Source organism: Anolis carolinensis, chromosome 2 (assembly GCF_035594765.1).
Source record: "Anolis carolinensis isolate JA03-04 chromosome 2, rAnoCar3.1.pri, whole genome shotgun sequence".
NCBI classification, from domain to species: Eukaryota; Metazoa; Chordata; class Lepidosauria; order Squamata; family Dactyloidae; genus Anolis; species Anolis carolinensis.
The window spans coordinates 21,903,003-21,915,224 of NC_085842.1; the positions used below are offsets into that span (position 1 = coordinate 21,903,003).

General features: G+C 41.3%; 1 protein-coding gene across 2 annotated transcripts; it reads left to right on the forward strand.

Annotated features, from left to right (window-relative positions):
- Positions 1–1,782: 1,782 nt before the first annotated feature.
- Positions 1,783–8,241, forward strand: LOC100566991 (zinc finger protein 852). 2 transcript variants are annotated; one of them, XM_062973554.1, is made up of 3 exons: positions 1,783–1,933; positions 5,681–5,769; positions 6,315–8,241. In XM_062973554.1, exons 1-3 carry the CDS (start codon positions 1,837–1,839, stop codon positions 7,596–7,598), a joined length of 1,470 nt encoding a protein of 489 aa, XP_062829624.1. In that variant the 5' UTR covers positions 1,783–1,836; the 3' UTR covers positions 7,599–8,241. The 2 variants fall into 2 exon arrangements, with proteins under 2 accessions (XP_062829624.1, XP_062829625.1); XM_062973555.1 differs by lacking the exon at positions 5,681–5,769 and having other exon boundaries at positions 1,799–1,933.
- The last annotated feature ends 3,981 nt before the right edge of the window (positions 8,242–12,222 follow it).

Genomic DNA, 12,222 nt, shown 5'->3' on the forward strand with positions numbered 1-12,222 from the left:
CCATATTCAGAGAATGCCATGATCTCCGCCAACAATTGATCTGGACTAAACCTGGCACACAGACCCACATGTCCAACAGAAAACACTGAAATGGTTTGGGGAGATAAGACCTTAGATTCTGGGAGTTATAGTTTACCAACATTTAAAGACGACTCTAAACCCCAACAACAATTAATCTGGACTAAGCATGGCACACAGGCACCCCATAACCAACTTTAAATATTAGTGGAATGGGGGGGGGAGGGACCCCAGATTATGGGAACTGCAGGACACCCACTATTAAGGAGCACTCTGAATCCCACTGACAATGGATCTGGGCTAAACTTGCCATGCATACCCATCATGACCAATTTTAAGGTCTGGTGCAGTTTGGAGGCAATTACAGGTGATGACAGGGGTAGTAGTTTACCCACATCCTTATGACTTTCCCAATGAGTACATTTATAAAACCAATACCAAACAATGACTATTTCTAATGTTTATCTCCACAAATGTATGGGGTATGCGTGTGTGTGTGTGTGTGTGTATACACACACACACACATATACATACACACACACACAGAGGATATTTTAGGTTGTTTTACTTGTGGAGCACCATGCATGTTGATGGCGCTATACAAATAAGAATAATGTGTTGTTGAAAGATTTCATGGCCGGAATCATTGGATTGCTGTGAGTTTTTTGGGCTGTTTGGCCATGTTCCAGTAGCATTCCTTCCTGACGTTTTACCTGCATCTATGGTTGGCATCCTCTGAGGTTTGTTAGCAGTGAGGCAAGTGGAGTGTGTGTGTGGATAGATAGATAGATAGATAGATAGATAGATAGATAGATAGATAGATAGATATAGATAAAGGTAAAGGTTTTCCCCTGACATTAAGTCTAGTTGTGTCCGACTCTGTGGGTTGATGCTCATCTCCATTTCTAAGCTGACGAGCTGGCGTTGTCCGTAGACACCTCCAAGATCATGTGGCCAGCATGACTGCATGGAGCCCCATTACCTTCCTGCTGGAGCGGTACCTATTGATCTACTCACATTTGCATGTTTTCAAACTGCTAGGTTGGCAGAAGCTGGGGTTAACAGCGGGAGCTCACCCCACACTCTGGATTTGAACATGTGACTTTTCGGTCAGCAAGTTCAGCAGCTCAGCGGTTTAACCCGCTGTGCTACCGGGAGCCCCAGGCTGGCAAAAATCCAACCCCACCTCCTAGTAGTGCTGGCTGGATATGTAATATCCAGGGTGGGAAAAAGAACACTTGTCTGTTTAAAGCAAATGTGAATGTTGCAATGAGCAGGCTTGAATAGCATTGAGTAGCCATGAAACTGCAAAGTCAATCAGTCAGGGCATCTGCATAGAGGTAGCCTGGCCTCTGTTGCCTGGAGGCATCCTCTGTTTAGAATGTACCAGCTAACACCTCCCAAACAGAGGATGCCTCCAGGCAACAACAACCAGGCGACCTCTATGCAGATACCCTCACTGATTGACTGCAGATTTCATGGCTATTTAATTGTTTGCCGCCAAAAGTCTTGTGTCCAAAGAACCACAGGAAGCCAAGCTGCCATCAGTAGACAGTGTGTTCCCCAAACTCTGGCCTTTGTAGAGGTTTTGGACTTCATATCCCAGAATTCCTTATCACTGCCAAAGCAGATTAGGCTTCTGGGAGATAAAGTCCAACAGGTCTGGAAAAGCCAGGGTTTGAAGCACTCCACTTGGACTAACTTTCTATCCCCCTTCCAAGGGTTAAATCCAGTGAGCTCTGGTTGCTAGAAAAGCCCCGGAAACAGGAAGACCCTGGGAGGAGAAAGCCACTTCCGGCTGAGCTTGAGCCCTCGGAAATGCCAGGAGTTCTAACAATTGACCAGCGAGAGGGCGAGGGCGAGAGCGGCCGCAGGGGAGGCAGGGAGGCCGCCCTCGGTGCTGCAGGGCGGATGGGTGAGTAAGGGAGGAAAGCTATGGGTGTCAATGGTTGTCAATGGGAAGGGGGTGCCATAAAGGGAGGGAAGGGGCTGCAAGTGGGAAGAGAGAAGCACACACATATCTATATCTAAATGCATCTATATACATATGATATACGTATGCACAGAGATGTATGCATATAGATAGATGTAGATATGTGCACATATGTATCTGTATATACCTTTCTGTGTCAGTGTGTCTATGGATATTTTTATCAATGCATTGACATAATATGCATGCATATATACATGACACATATGAGTATATAAGAATGCATGTATACATATAACATTCATGAGCACATATGCGAGAATGCATGTGTACATATAATATGTATAAGCACATTTATGTACGTGTGTATGTGCATATATGTGAGCACATAATATGCATATATATATACACACACACACAACTCTCATATGAATATGTATATATATATATATATATATGAATGCATGTGTGTACATATAATACATATGTACTTGTAAATATACATGTATATGAGCACATAATAATATGCCTATATATGTATATATATATATATATATATATATCTCACATATGAGCTTATATGAATGCATGTGTATGTATAATATGTATGAGCACATTTATGTGCATGCATATATGCATATCTATGAACACATATATATGCACATATATACCTATGAATATATATGTAGTTATACATCTATGTAGTGGTTAATGTACCAACATATATGCACATATATTCCTATAGAAAACATGAAAATTTATATAGTTATACATGAAGATAATTTGTATTCATATATGACATACAATCCTATAACTGTATATCTATCTATCTATCTATCTATCTATCTATCTATCTATCTATCTACCTATCATTATATATCTACCTAATATGCATACATATATGCACATATAAAACATCTGACTATGTTTATGCATAAACATAATGTGCATGCATATATGCACATACATATATCACATACAGTATATGCAAATATAAGACTATAACAAATATTTGTGTATGTGTATGCACATAGGTATAATATGCATACCTTTATGCACATATATACATATGAAACTTATGAGTACTGTATATGCATAATTATGCATAGACATAATATGCATACATGTATTCATATATAAAACATGACTATATACATTCATGCACAGACATATGTCTAGAGAGAGAGAGAGAAAGAGAGAACACATAAGTACATTTAAACATATGTTCACATATACACATACAACACGTGTGTGTATATATAAAGATATATATCCATAATATGCATAAATATAAGCATATATAGCTCACATGAGTATTGTTCTTACCACAATCCACCGCTATGAGTCTCTTTTAGTAAAAAAGCAGGATATAAATAAATATGATGATAATATCTGCACATGTGCATAATATTTATTTATTTATTTATTTATTTTATTACATGCATTTATACCCCGCCCTTCTCCCCGAGGGCCTATAGCATATATAAATAATAACAAATATATATTTGTATGTGTGTGTGTGTGTGTGTGTGTATATACACACACACATATCTATGTACATATAAATAATATGCCTCTATATGTAGTGTGTACATATGGATATATACATTTCTTATTACTATTCTTTTTCTTCTGTTTATTTATACCCTCCATTTTCTCTCCACAAGGAGACTCAAAACAGCTAATGTATATATAATTGTATGCCTTTAGCAGGATCCACTATTATATCGATGAACACTTTGCACATCGATACAAATAAGAACAATGAGGATGATGTTGTCATGAGCATACTACAAAGTTTGTGTCCATAGAATGACAGCAAGCCAACATGCCATCAATAGGCAGGGTGCAAATATATGTGCAAATATGTATATAATTGCACATATATATATGTGCAAATATATAAAACATAAGGTGTAGATATGCACTCATATCTATACATACATAGTATGCATACATATGCAGTATGTATAGATACACACATATATGCATATCTATCTATATCTATATAAACACACGTATGAATACATTTATATCTATCTATACACATATCTATATAGCATATGCATATGTATAAAACCCACATATTTATATGAGTGTATGTAGTAACATGACATCATGTATATGAAATGGTGAAATCAAGGTTTGCTTTGGATTTTTTTGTCCTGGAATATTTTTTAGTTATGGTTGCTTGAACCTGAGGATGCAGAGAGACAGTAGTATAGATGAGAAGCAGCTATTGTTAGTCAGATATCTTCCACACATGTGACCTGCCCCCTTTAAATCTGTCTTGTTTAGGTACTGTTGCTAACTTAAAATCGTATAGTTGGAGGGGACACCCAAGGGGCCATCTAGTCCGACCCAATTTTGCCATGCAGGAAGACAAAGTCAAAGCACTTCTGACAAATGACCGTCCATTCACTATTAAAAAACCTCCAGAGAAGGAGACTCCTTTTGTGGCAGTAAAGTCCTCTGTTTTAGTTATTTATTTTATTTTCATTTGTGATGAATATTTAAATCCCACCTTTATATCTAAAGATCTTAGATTAGCAGGAAATTGATTTCACCAATTGATTGCACAGTGAAAAAAATGATTTCATCAGACAAAAAGCATAATTAATGATTTGGCAAACCTAAAACAAGAGGTTTTCACTGTGTTATGTAAAGGAGACCATGCACTGGATGCCCTGAATGTCTCATATTTGTCTTTCATATAAGACCCAATTATATTTTGCATCATTATGAAGGAATTTTCCTAGCCCTTTCCTCACATTTTTTTTCATTACAGTGGAGTCTCGCTTATCCAACATAAATGGGCCAGCAGAACGTTGGATAAGCGAAAATGTTGGATAATAAGGAGGGATTAAGGAAAAGCCTATTAAACGTCAAATTACATTTTGATTTTACAAATTAAGCACCAAAACATCATGTTTTACAACAAATCGACAGAAAAAAGCAGTTCGATACATGGTAATGTTTTGTAGTAATTACTGTATTTACGAATTTAGCAGCAAAACATCATAATGTATTAAAAACATTGACTACAAAAACATTGACTACTAAAAGGCAGACTGCGTTGGATAATACAGAACGTTGGATAAGCAAGACTCTGCTGTATTCGTTTACACCTGTTTCATGAAATCTGCATCATTTATTCACTTGAAGCTGTCACACACAGCAGAATAATGCTAAAACTAAAACTGCACTCAAATTAAAGCCTGCTACATTATTTAGTTTATGTAGGGTCTTTACACTGTGCCCTCCAGCAAAAGCACCGGAGAAGTTTGTGTGTATATTTTCAAGTCACCTTATGGCAACCCCATATTTTGTAGGGTTTCTTAGGCAAAGGATATTCCCCGAAATAAACATTTCTACACTCGTCAGAACACAGCAAACCGTATAGAAATGAGCCACTTCCTGTGGAAGCATATCGTAGACTCCCACTGGAAGATGTAGAAAATGACTAGAAAAACATACTTCTAGCATTTCTTGGTTTTCCGCTGTGACTGTATGTTCATCTTCCATTCGAAGCATATCATAGAATATTGCTGGAATGCCTAGAAAATGCCTAGATACAGCGTTTCTTGGTCCTGAAACATGATTCTGTGGGCAACCTCCTGTGGAAATACTATAGAATCATCCTGGAGGACCTAGAAAATGTGGCTACATCAATAGTCGTATGGTGTCTAGATGGAGGGAAGTCATAAACCCACTCTATTTTGCTTTGGTCAGACCTCATCTGGAATAACCCTGTGTCCAGTTCACAATTCAAGAGAGATGTGGACAAGTTGGAATGTGTCCAGAGAAAACCAACCAAACTGGTAAGAAGTGATGAAACCAAGTGGAGGGAGTTGGGTTATGTTTAGCTTGGAGAAAGGAAGGTTGAGAGGAAGGAAATATGTTTAAATATTTCAAAGGATATCACACTGAGGAGGGGACAAGCTTGTTTTCTGCTGATCTAGAAACTAGGACATGATGCAATAGATTGGAATTGCAGGAAAAAAAGATTCCATCTGAACTTCCTGACTTTAAGAGCTGTTCAAGAGTGGAACTCACTGCCTCACAGTGTGGAGAAGGCTCCTTCTTTGGAGGCTTCTAATCAGAGGCTGGAAGGCCTTCTGTCAGGAGTACTTTGATTGTACTTTTCCTGCAATGCAAAAGCGGGTTGGACTGCATGAGCCATGTGGTCTCTGATTTTATGATTCTGTTTCTTTCTATTTATTTTGGACATGGGTAAGTAAAATCATGGGTACCATCCCACGGATATTGGGGGGTCATATTGTATTATTTCTCTTAAATGTGACTTGTCTTTTCTGTCCAAAGGTAAAGGACAAAACCAATGCTATGATTCTGTTTCCTCTGACAGATTACATGCACAGATATTGGGAAGGGAGCGCTCCGCCAGAACACTCTTGAGACATTACTGAGAAGAGCCAAAGTGATGGCCACACTTGGTAGCGATTCCGAAGAAGGTTCCGAACGGCCACCTGGTGATCACCTGAAGGAAACCAAAGTCCAATTCATTAATTCTTCGGGAGGATACGTTGAGGCTGAGGACTACCTGGCCCAGCAGGGCATCATCAAGACTGAGGTGGAAGAGGATGGCTATGAAAGTCTGCAGAACTTTGGCTGGAGCCCAGTTCTTGTGAGGAGCCCCACCAAAATGACGGGAGAAAAGCCCCACCGGTGCTCGGTCTGTGGGAAGACCATCTCCACCAAAGCCAAGCTCATCATCCATGAAAGGACCCATACGGGGGAGAAGCCCTTTGTGTGCTCGTACTGCGGGAAGCGTTTCAACCAGCAGGCGCACCTCAACGGACACCAAAGGACCCACACAGGGGAGAGGCCCTACAAGTGTGTTGACTGCGGGAGGAGCTTCAGCGACGGGACGTCCTTCAAGCGGCACCAGAGGATCCACACAGGAGAGAAGCCCTACGAGTGTGCGGACTGCGGGCGGTGTTTCCGCGACACCACGGGCATCAAGCGGCACATGATTGCCCACATGGCCAAGAAGCCCCACAAATGTGAGGATTGTGGGAAGAGCTTCCTGCACCGTTCGGAGCTTATGAAACACGAGAAAAGGCACCCCAGGGAAAAGCCGTATGGGTGTTCAGTCTGCGCACAGAGCTTCAGTAAGCCGCTGTACCTTTTTCGACATGGGATCGTCCATGTTCGGGAGCAGCGGGAGCACCAGCAGCACATTAAGGGCTTTCCTACTGAAAACCAAGGGGTCGTTTCCTCAGAGGGATCTGACGGGATTAGGGTCCCAATTCCGAAATGCGCCGCAATGCGCATGGAAGGGGGGAGGACCTTCCGGTGCTCAGAGTGTGGCAAGAGCTTCAGTCAGCAAACCAACTTGGTGGTCCATTGGCGGACTCATACTGGCGAGAAACCCTACAAATGCTCGGATTGCGAGAAAACCTTCGGCGACCGGACCTCCTTGAGGAGGCATAAGAGGATCCACACAGGTGAGAAGCCCTATCAGTGCTCCGAGTGCGGGAAGCGCTTCAACGACAGCACCTCCTGCAAGAGGCATAAGACCACCCACACGGGTGAGAAGCCACATAAGTGCGAACATTGCGGGAAAAGCTTCATGTATCAAATCCAGCTGAATAAACACAAGAGGTGCCATGCGGGAAAGGCCCTGTAATAAACGTGCCAACTTGAAGTGGGATTTTTTTCCCACTCAACATGCATTCATGTTACCCCTTGGAGAAGGGATGCTCAGGGCTGCCCCAACAAAAGCAGCCTGAGATTTTTGTATCGGGTGCAGACGTGACAGCAAACGCCAGTCTTATCCTCCTTGGAAGCCATCAACTACCACGTCTTGTGGTAATGAGTTCCAGAAGTTAATAATGTGCAGTATGAAGGACTGTCTTTTGTTTTTCCTTGTCCGGGCTGAACCTATTGAATGTTTCGTTCGGATGAACTAAAGTTCTTATTTTACACAGAGAGATGAACTCTGTCCACTTCCTCCATACCATTCATAATGAATTTTGTAGCACACTTTCACTTAGTCTTCCCTGTGTGTTAGCCTCTCCTTGTAGTGGGGTGGGATGGGAATGGATTGATCGACCCCCTAATGTAATTTTGGTTTTTCTGTGCTGGGCCCAGCCCGATATTAAAAACACAAACATTAACTTATAATGGATCATGGCCTGACCTACCTATGTTTGAAGGTGTGCTGGTGAAGGTATTAGTAAACTCTCCCTTGTCTCCCAACTCCCTATTGGTAAAGGTCAACTTGTAAATTATCTATGAAATAAATAATAAAAAAGATGTTTCAAAGTGGAGTGCATGCTATTTCTTTCCTTACTCTCAAGTTGATTTGGTTTACCTGTCGACCAAGGTAAAAGAACAAGAAATGGAAGCCATCTTCTTCCCAATGTGAGACTACAGTTCTCATCATTCATGTTCACTGTTAATGCTGTCTCATGGGTAGTGGTCACGATGACAGGAAATCATTCCTGTCTTGGTTACTTGTTTTTTTCCTTCTCCTTCAAATGAGCCAATTAGGGAGAAACCCAAGCCTGTTGCTTAGTTTTAAACTTGAGAAATTAATTTTGCAAGGAAATACATTTAAAAATAAGATATCCTCTCCCGTCTGCAGTCCAAAGTGACATGAGCCATTCCACTACACCTTTTGATAGATTTACAGACTTGAGAGAATCCAATTAAAAATAATTCATTATTTGCCACTATAGTTATGTGGCAGTGAGAATCTTTATAGCAAAATATTGGAAGAGTGAAAAAGAACCACTTATTGGCGACTGGAGAAGAAAAGTCATAGAGTATATCCAAATGGCCATGATCTCTAATGTCATAAGGGGAGGAAACAAAGAAGAATTTGCTAGAAAATAGATAATGGTCTTTGGGTATTTAAAAAAGAAGACAAAAATAGATTTCGAAATAACTGAACAGGGGATTTATTAGTGTAATGATGACAGGTTTTTGTTAGTTCCGTATGATGTGGTGTCAGAAATCACAGGTGGAAATGGGGAGGTGGCGGGACAAGGAAAATAATACATATATTTTGATTGTATGTTGTTATTTTTTTCTCATATCACAATAAAAATTTATACCAAAAATTAATTAATTATGCACTATAGAAACATTAAGCACCTCACTGCTTTGTCTGTTTGCTATGAATTAGTCATATACTGTAGTCTGACCCCCAGATACACAAGAGATGTGTTTCTGTATTTACCATAGCAACAGGAAACTAAAAAAATAGCAAACCCAATTGAAATGAATAACTTCGACCTCAGGAACATGGATTGGACGAAGGATTAGGGGAAATCCAACCCCAAATAGGGAAACAAGTCATCCAGGAATACCTGGCTGCTCTAAACGAATTCAAGTCCTCAGGGTCAAATCAACTATATCCAAGAGTATTGAAGGAACTAGAGGAAGTAATTTTGGAACCACTAGCAATCATCTTTGAGAGCTCTTGGAAAACGGGACAAGTCCCAGCAGATTGGAGGAGGGCAAATGTGGTCCCAATCTTCAAGAAGGGAAAAAAGGACGACCCAAACAATTACCGTCCAGTCAGCCTCACGTTGATACCAGGCAAGATTCTGGAAAAGATCATTAAGGAAGTGGTCTGCGAAGACTTAGAAACAAATGCAGTCATCGCTAATAGTAAACATGGATTTATCAAAAGCAAGACATGCCAGACTAATCTGATCTCTTTTTTCGATAGAGTTACATGTTGGGTAGATGCAGGGAACACCGTGGATGTAGCATAGCTATAGTTGACAAGGTCCCACATGATCTGGCAAACAAACTAGTCAAATGTGAGCTAGGCAAAACTATGATTAGGTGGATCTGCAATTGGTTAAGCGAACAAATCCAACAGGCGCTCACCAATGCTTCCTTTTCATCCTGGAAAGAAGTGACGAGTGGAGTGCCATCAGCAGGGTTCTGTCCTGGGCCCGGTTATGTTCAACATTTTTATTAATGACTTAGATCAATGTTTCTCAACCTGTGGGTCCCCAGATGTTTTGCCTTCAACTCCCAGAAATCCCAACAGCTTGTAAACTGGCTGGGATTTCTGGGAATTGTGGCCAAAAACCTGGGGACTCACATGTTGAGAACCGTTGACTTAGATGAAGGTTTAGAAGGCATGATCATCAAGTTTGCACCAAACTGGGAGGGATAAGCAATACTCCAGAAGACAGGAGCAGAATCCAGAATGGTCTTAACAATTAGAGGTGATTGCCCAAAACTAACAAAATGAAGTTGAACAGGGACAAATGCAAGCTACAGTATTTATTTATTTATTTCCAGAATTTATACCCCGCCCTTCTCACCCGGGGGGACTCAGGGCGGCTTACACAGTTGGCAACATTTAATGCCAAGAACATAATAATAAAACAAAAAACAGTACATATAATCAATTAAAACTATAAAAATACGTCATTAAAATACATTATAAAAATTAAAACATATGTAAATTAGATCCATTTGTCTAAAAACCTCATGCTTCAGCCTTCAATCGGACCATGTCGACGTTATCATATTACTCGTTAAAAGCTTGTGCACACAGCCATGTTTTCACAGCCTTTCTGAAACCCAGAAGAGTTGGGGCTTGTCGGATATTTGTGGGGAGGGTGTTCCACAGCCGGGGAGCCACCACCGAGAAGGCCCTGTCCCTCGTTCCCACCAGCCGCGCCTGCGAGGCAGGTGGGACCGAGAGCAGGGCCTCTCCAGATGATCTTAGGGATCTAGCTGGCTCATATGAGGAGATACGTTCGGATAAGTAAATTGGGCCAGAACCGTTTAGGGCTTTATAGGTCAAGACCAGCACTTTGAATTGGGCTCGGTAGCATATCGGCAGCCAGTGGAGCTGGCTTAGCAGGGGGGTGGTACGCTCCCTGTATACCGCCTCAGTTATTAATCTGGCTGCCGCCCGTTGTACTAGTTGGAGCTTCCGGGCCGTCTTCAAAGGCAACCCCACGTAGAGAGCTTTGCAGTAATCCAAACGAGCTGTAACCAGAGCGTGGACCACCGTGGCCAAGTCAGACCAGTAGAGTCTCACTTATCCAACATTCACTTATCCAACGTTCTGGATTATCCAAGGCATTTTTGTTGTCAATGTTTTCAATACATCGTGATATTTTGGTGCTAAATTCGTAAATAGAGTAATTACTATGTAGCATTACTGCGTACTGAACTACTTTTTCTGTCAAATTTGTTGTATAACATGATGTTTTTGTGCTTAATTTGTAAAATCATAACCTAATTTGATGTTTAATAGGCTTCTCCTTAATCTCTCTTTATTATCCAACATATTCGCATATCCAACGTTCTGCCGGCCCGTTTATGTTGGATAAGTGAGACTCTACTGTACTCCATTTAGGTCTTGAGATTTTTCTCCTAGAGGTATTGATGGCCCAGGATCCCATAGCAGTTAAAGTGGAACCAAACTTCATTCATTCTACAGTGTAGATGCATTCCAAGATGGAAAGGGGAATTTTAAAAGTGTTCTAGAACGCTCACTGTCTGGGAGTAAAGCACCCCATACTCAGTATGGGGGAAGGCAAGGGTTTCTATGACCCTATTCAGCCAGCCAGAAAGAAGGACAATTTTCTGAAAGACCTCCATGCTTCAAGGGATCAGGAAATATTCCATGATCCTCACTTTCCCATTTGTTTTCTTTGCTGTCTAGTGAGTTCTTCTATATAAGTAGGGTTGCCTTTGTAGACTGTTCGGAAGCTCCAAGTAGACCAATGGGAGGCAGCCAGATTTCTAACTAGAGCGGCATACAGGGAGCACACAACCCCCTTGTTATGTCAGCTCCACTGGCTGCCAGTCTGCTACCGAGCACATTTCAAAGTGCTGGCTTTAGCCTATAAAAAGCCCTAAACAGTTCCAGCCCAGCTTACCTGTCCGAACGTATCTCTCTCTATGAACCATCTCGGAGGTTATGATCGTCCAGGGAGGCCCTGCTCTCAGTCCCACCTTCGCGACTGGTGGGAACAAGAGACAGGGCCTTCTCAGTGGTGGCCCCTCAGCTATGGCACTCCCTCCCCAGGGAAATTACCTCAGCCCCCTCTTTCCTGACCTTCAGGAAGAAAATTAAATCTTGGTGGTGGGACTGTGATCGAGGTGACCACCCTCCCCCCCAGGACTTTGTAAAAGATAGTTCAAAAACCAAGACTTTATGTTCTATATTCCATATATTTATAGTAGAAGGTGATTGAGACTTTTTACTGGAGTTTACTGTGGATTATCCCTGCACTCTGAGGCAAGAGATAACAACTTCATGAATT

What these genes read in the sequence shown, in the direction of transcription:
- LOC100566991 (XM_062973554.1), top strand. Translation starts at nt 1,837, where the DNA reads ATGCCAGGAGTTCTAACAATTGACCAGCGAGAGGGCGAGGGCGAGAGC. An exon ending in CGGTGCTGCAGGGCGGATGG is followed by an intron (nt 1,934 to 5,680) that starts GTGAGTAAGGGA and finishes TGCTTTGGTCAG; the next exon opens with ACCTCATCTGGAATAACCCT. An exon ending in AGAGAAAACCAACCAAACTG is followed by an intron (nt 5,770 to 6,314) that starts GTAAGAAGTGAT and finishes TTCCTCTGACAG; the next exon opens with ATTACATGCACAGATATTGG.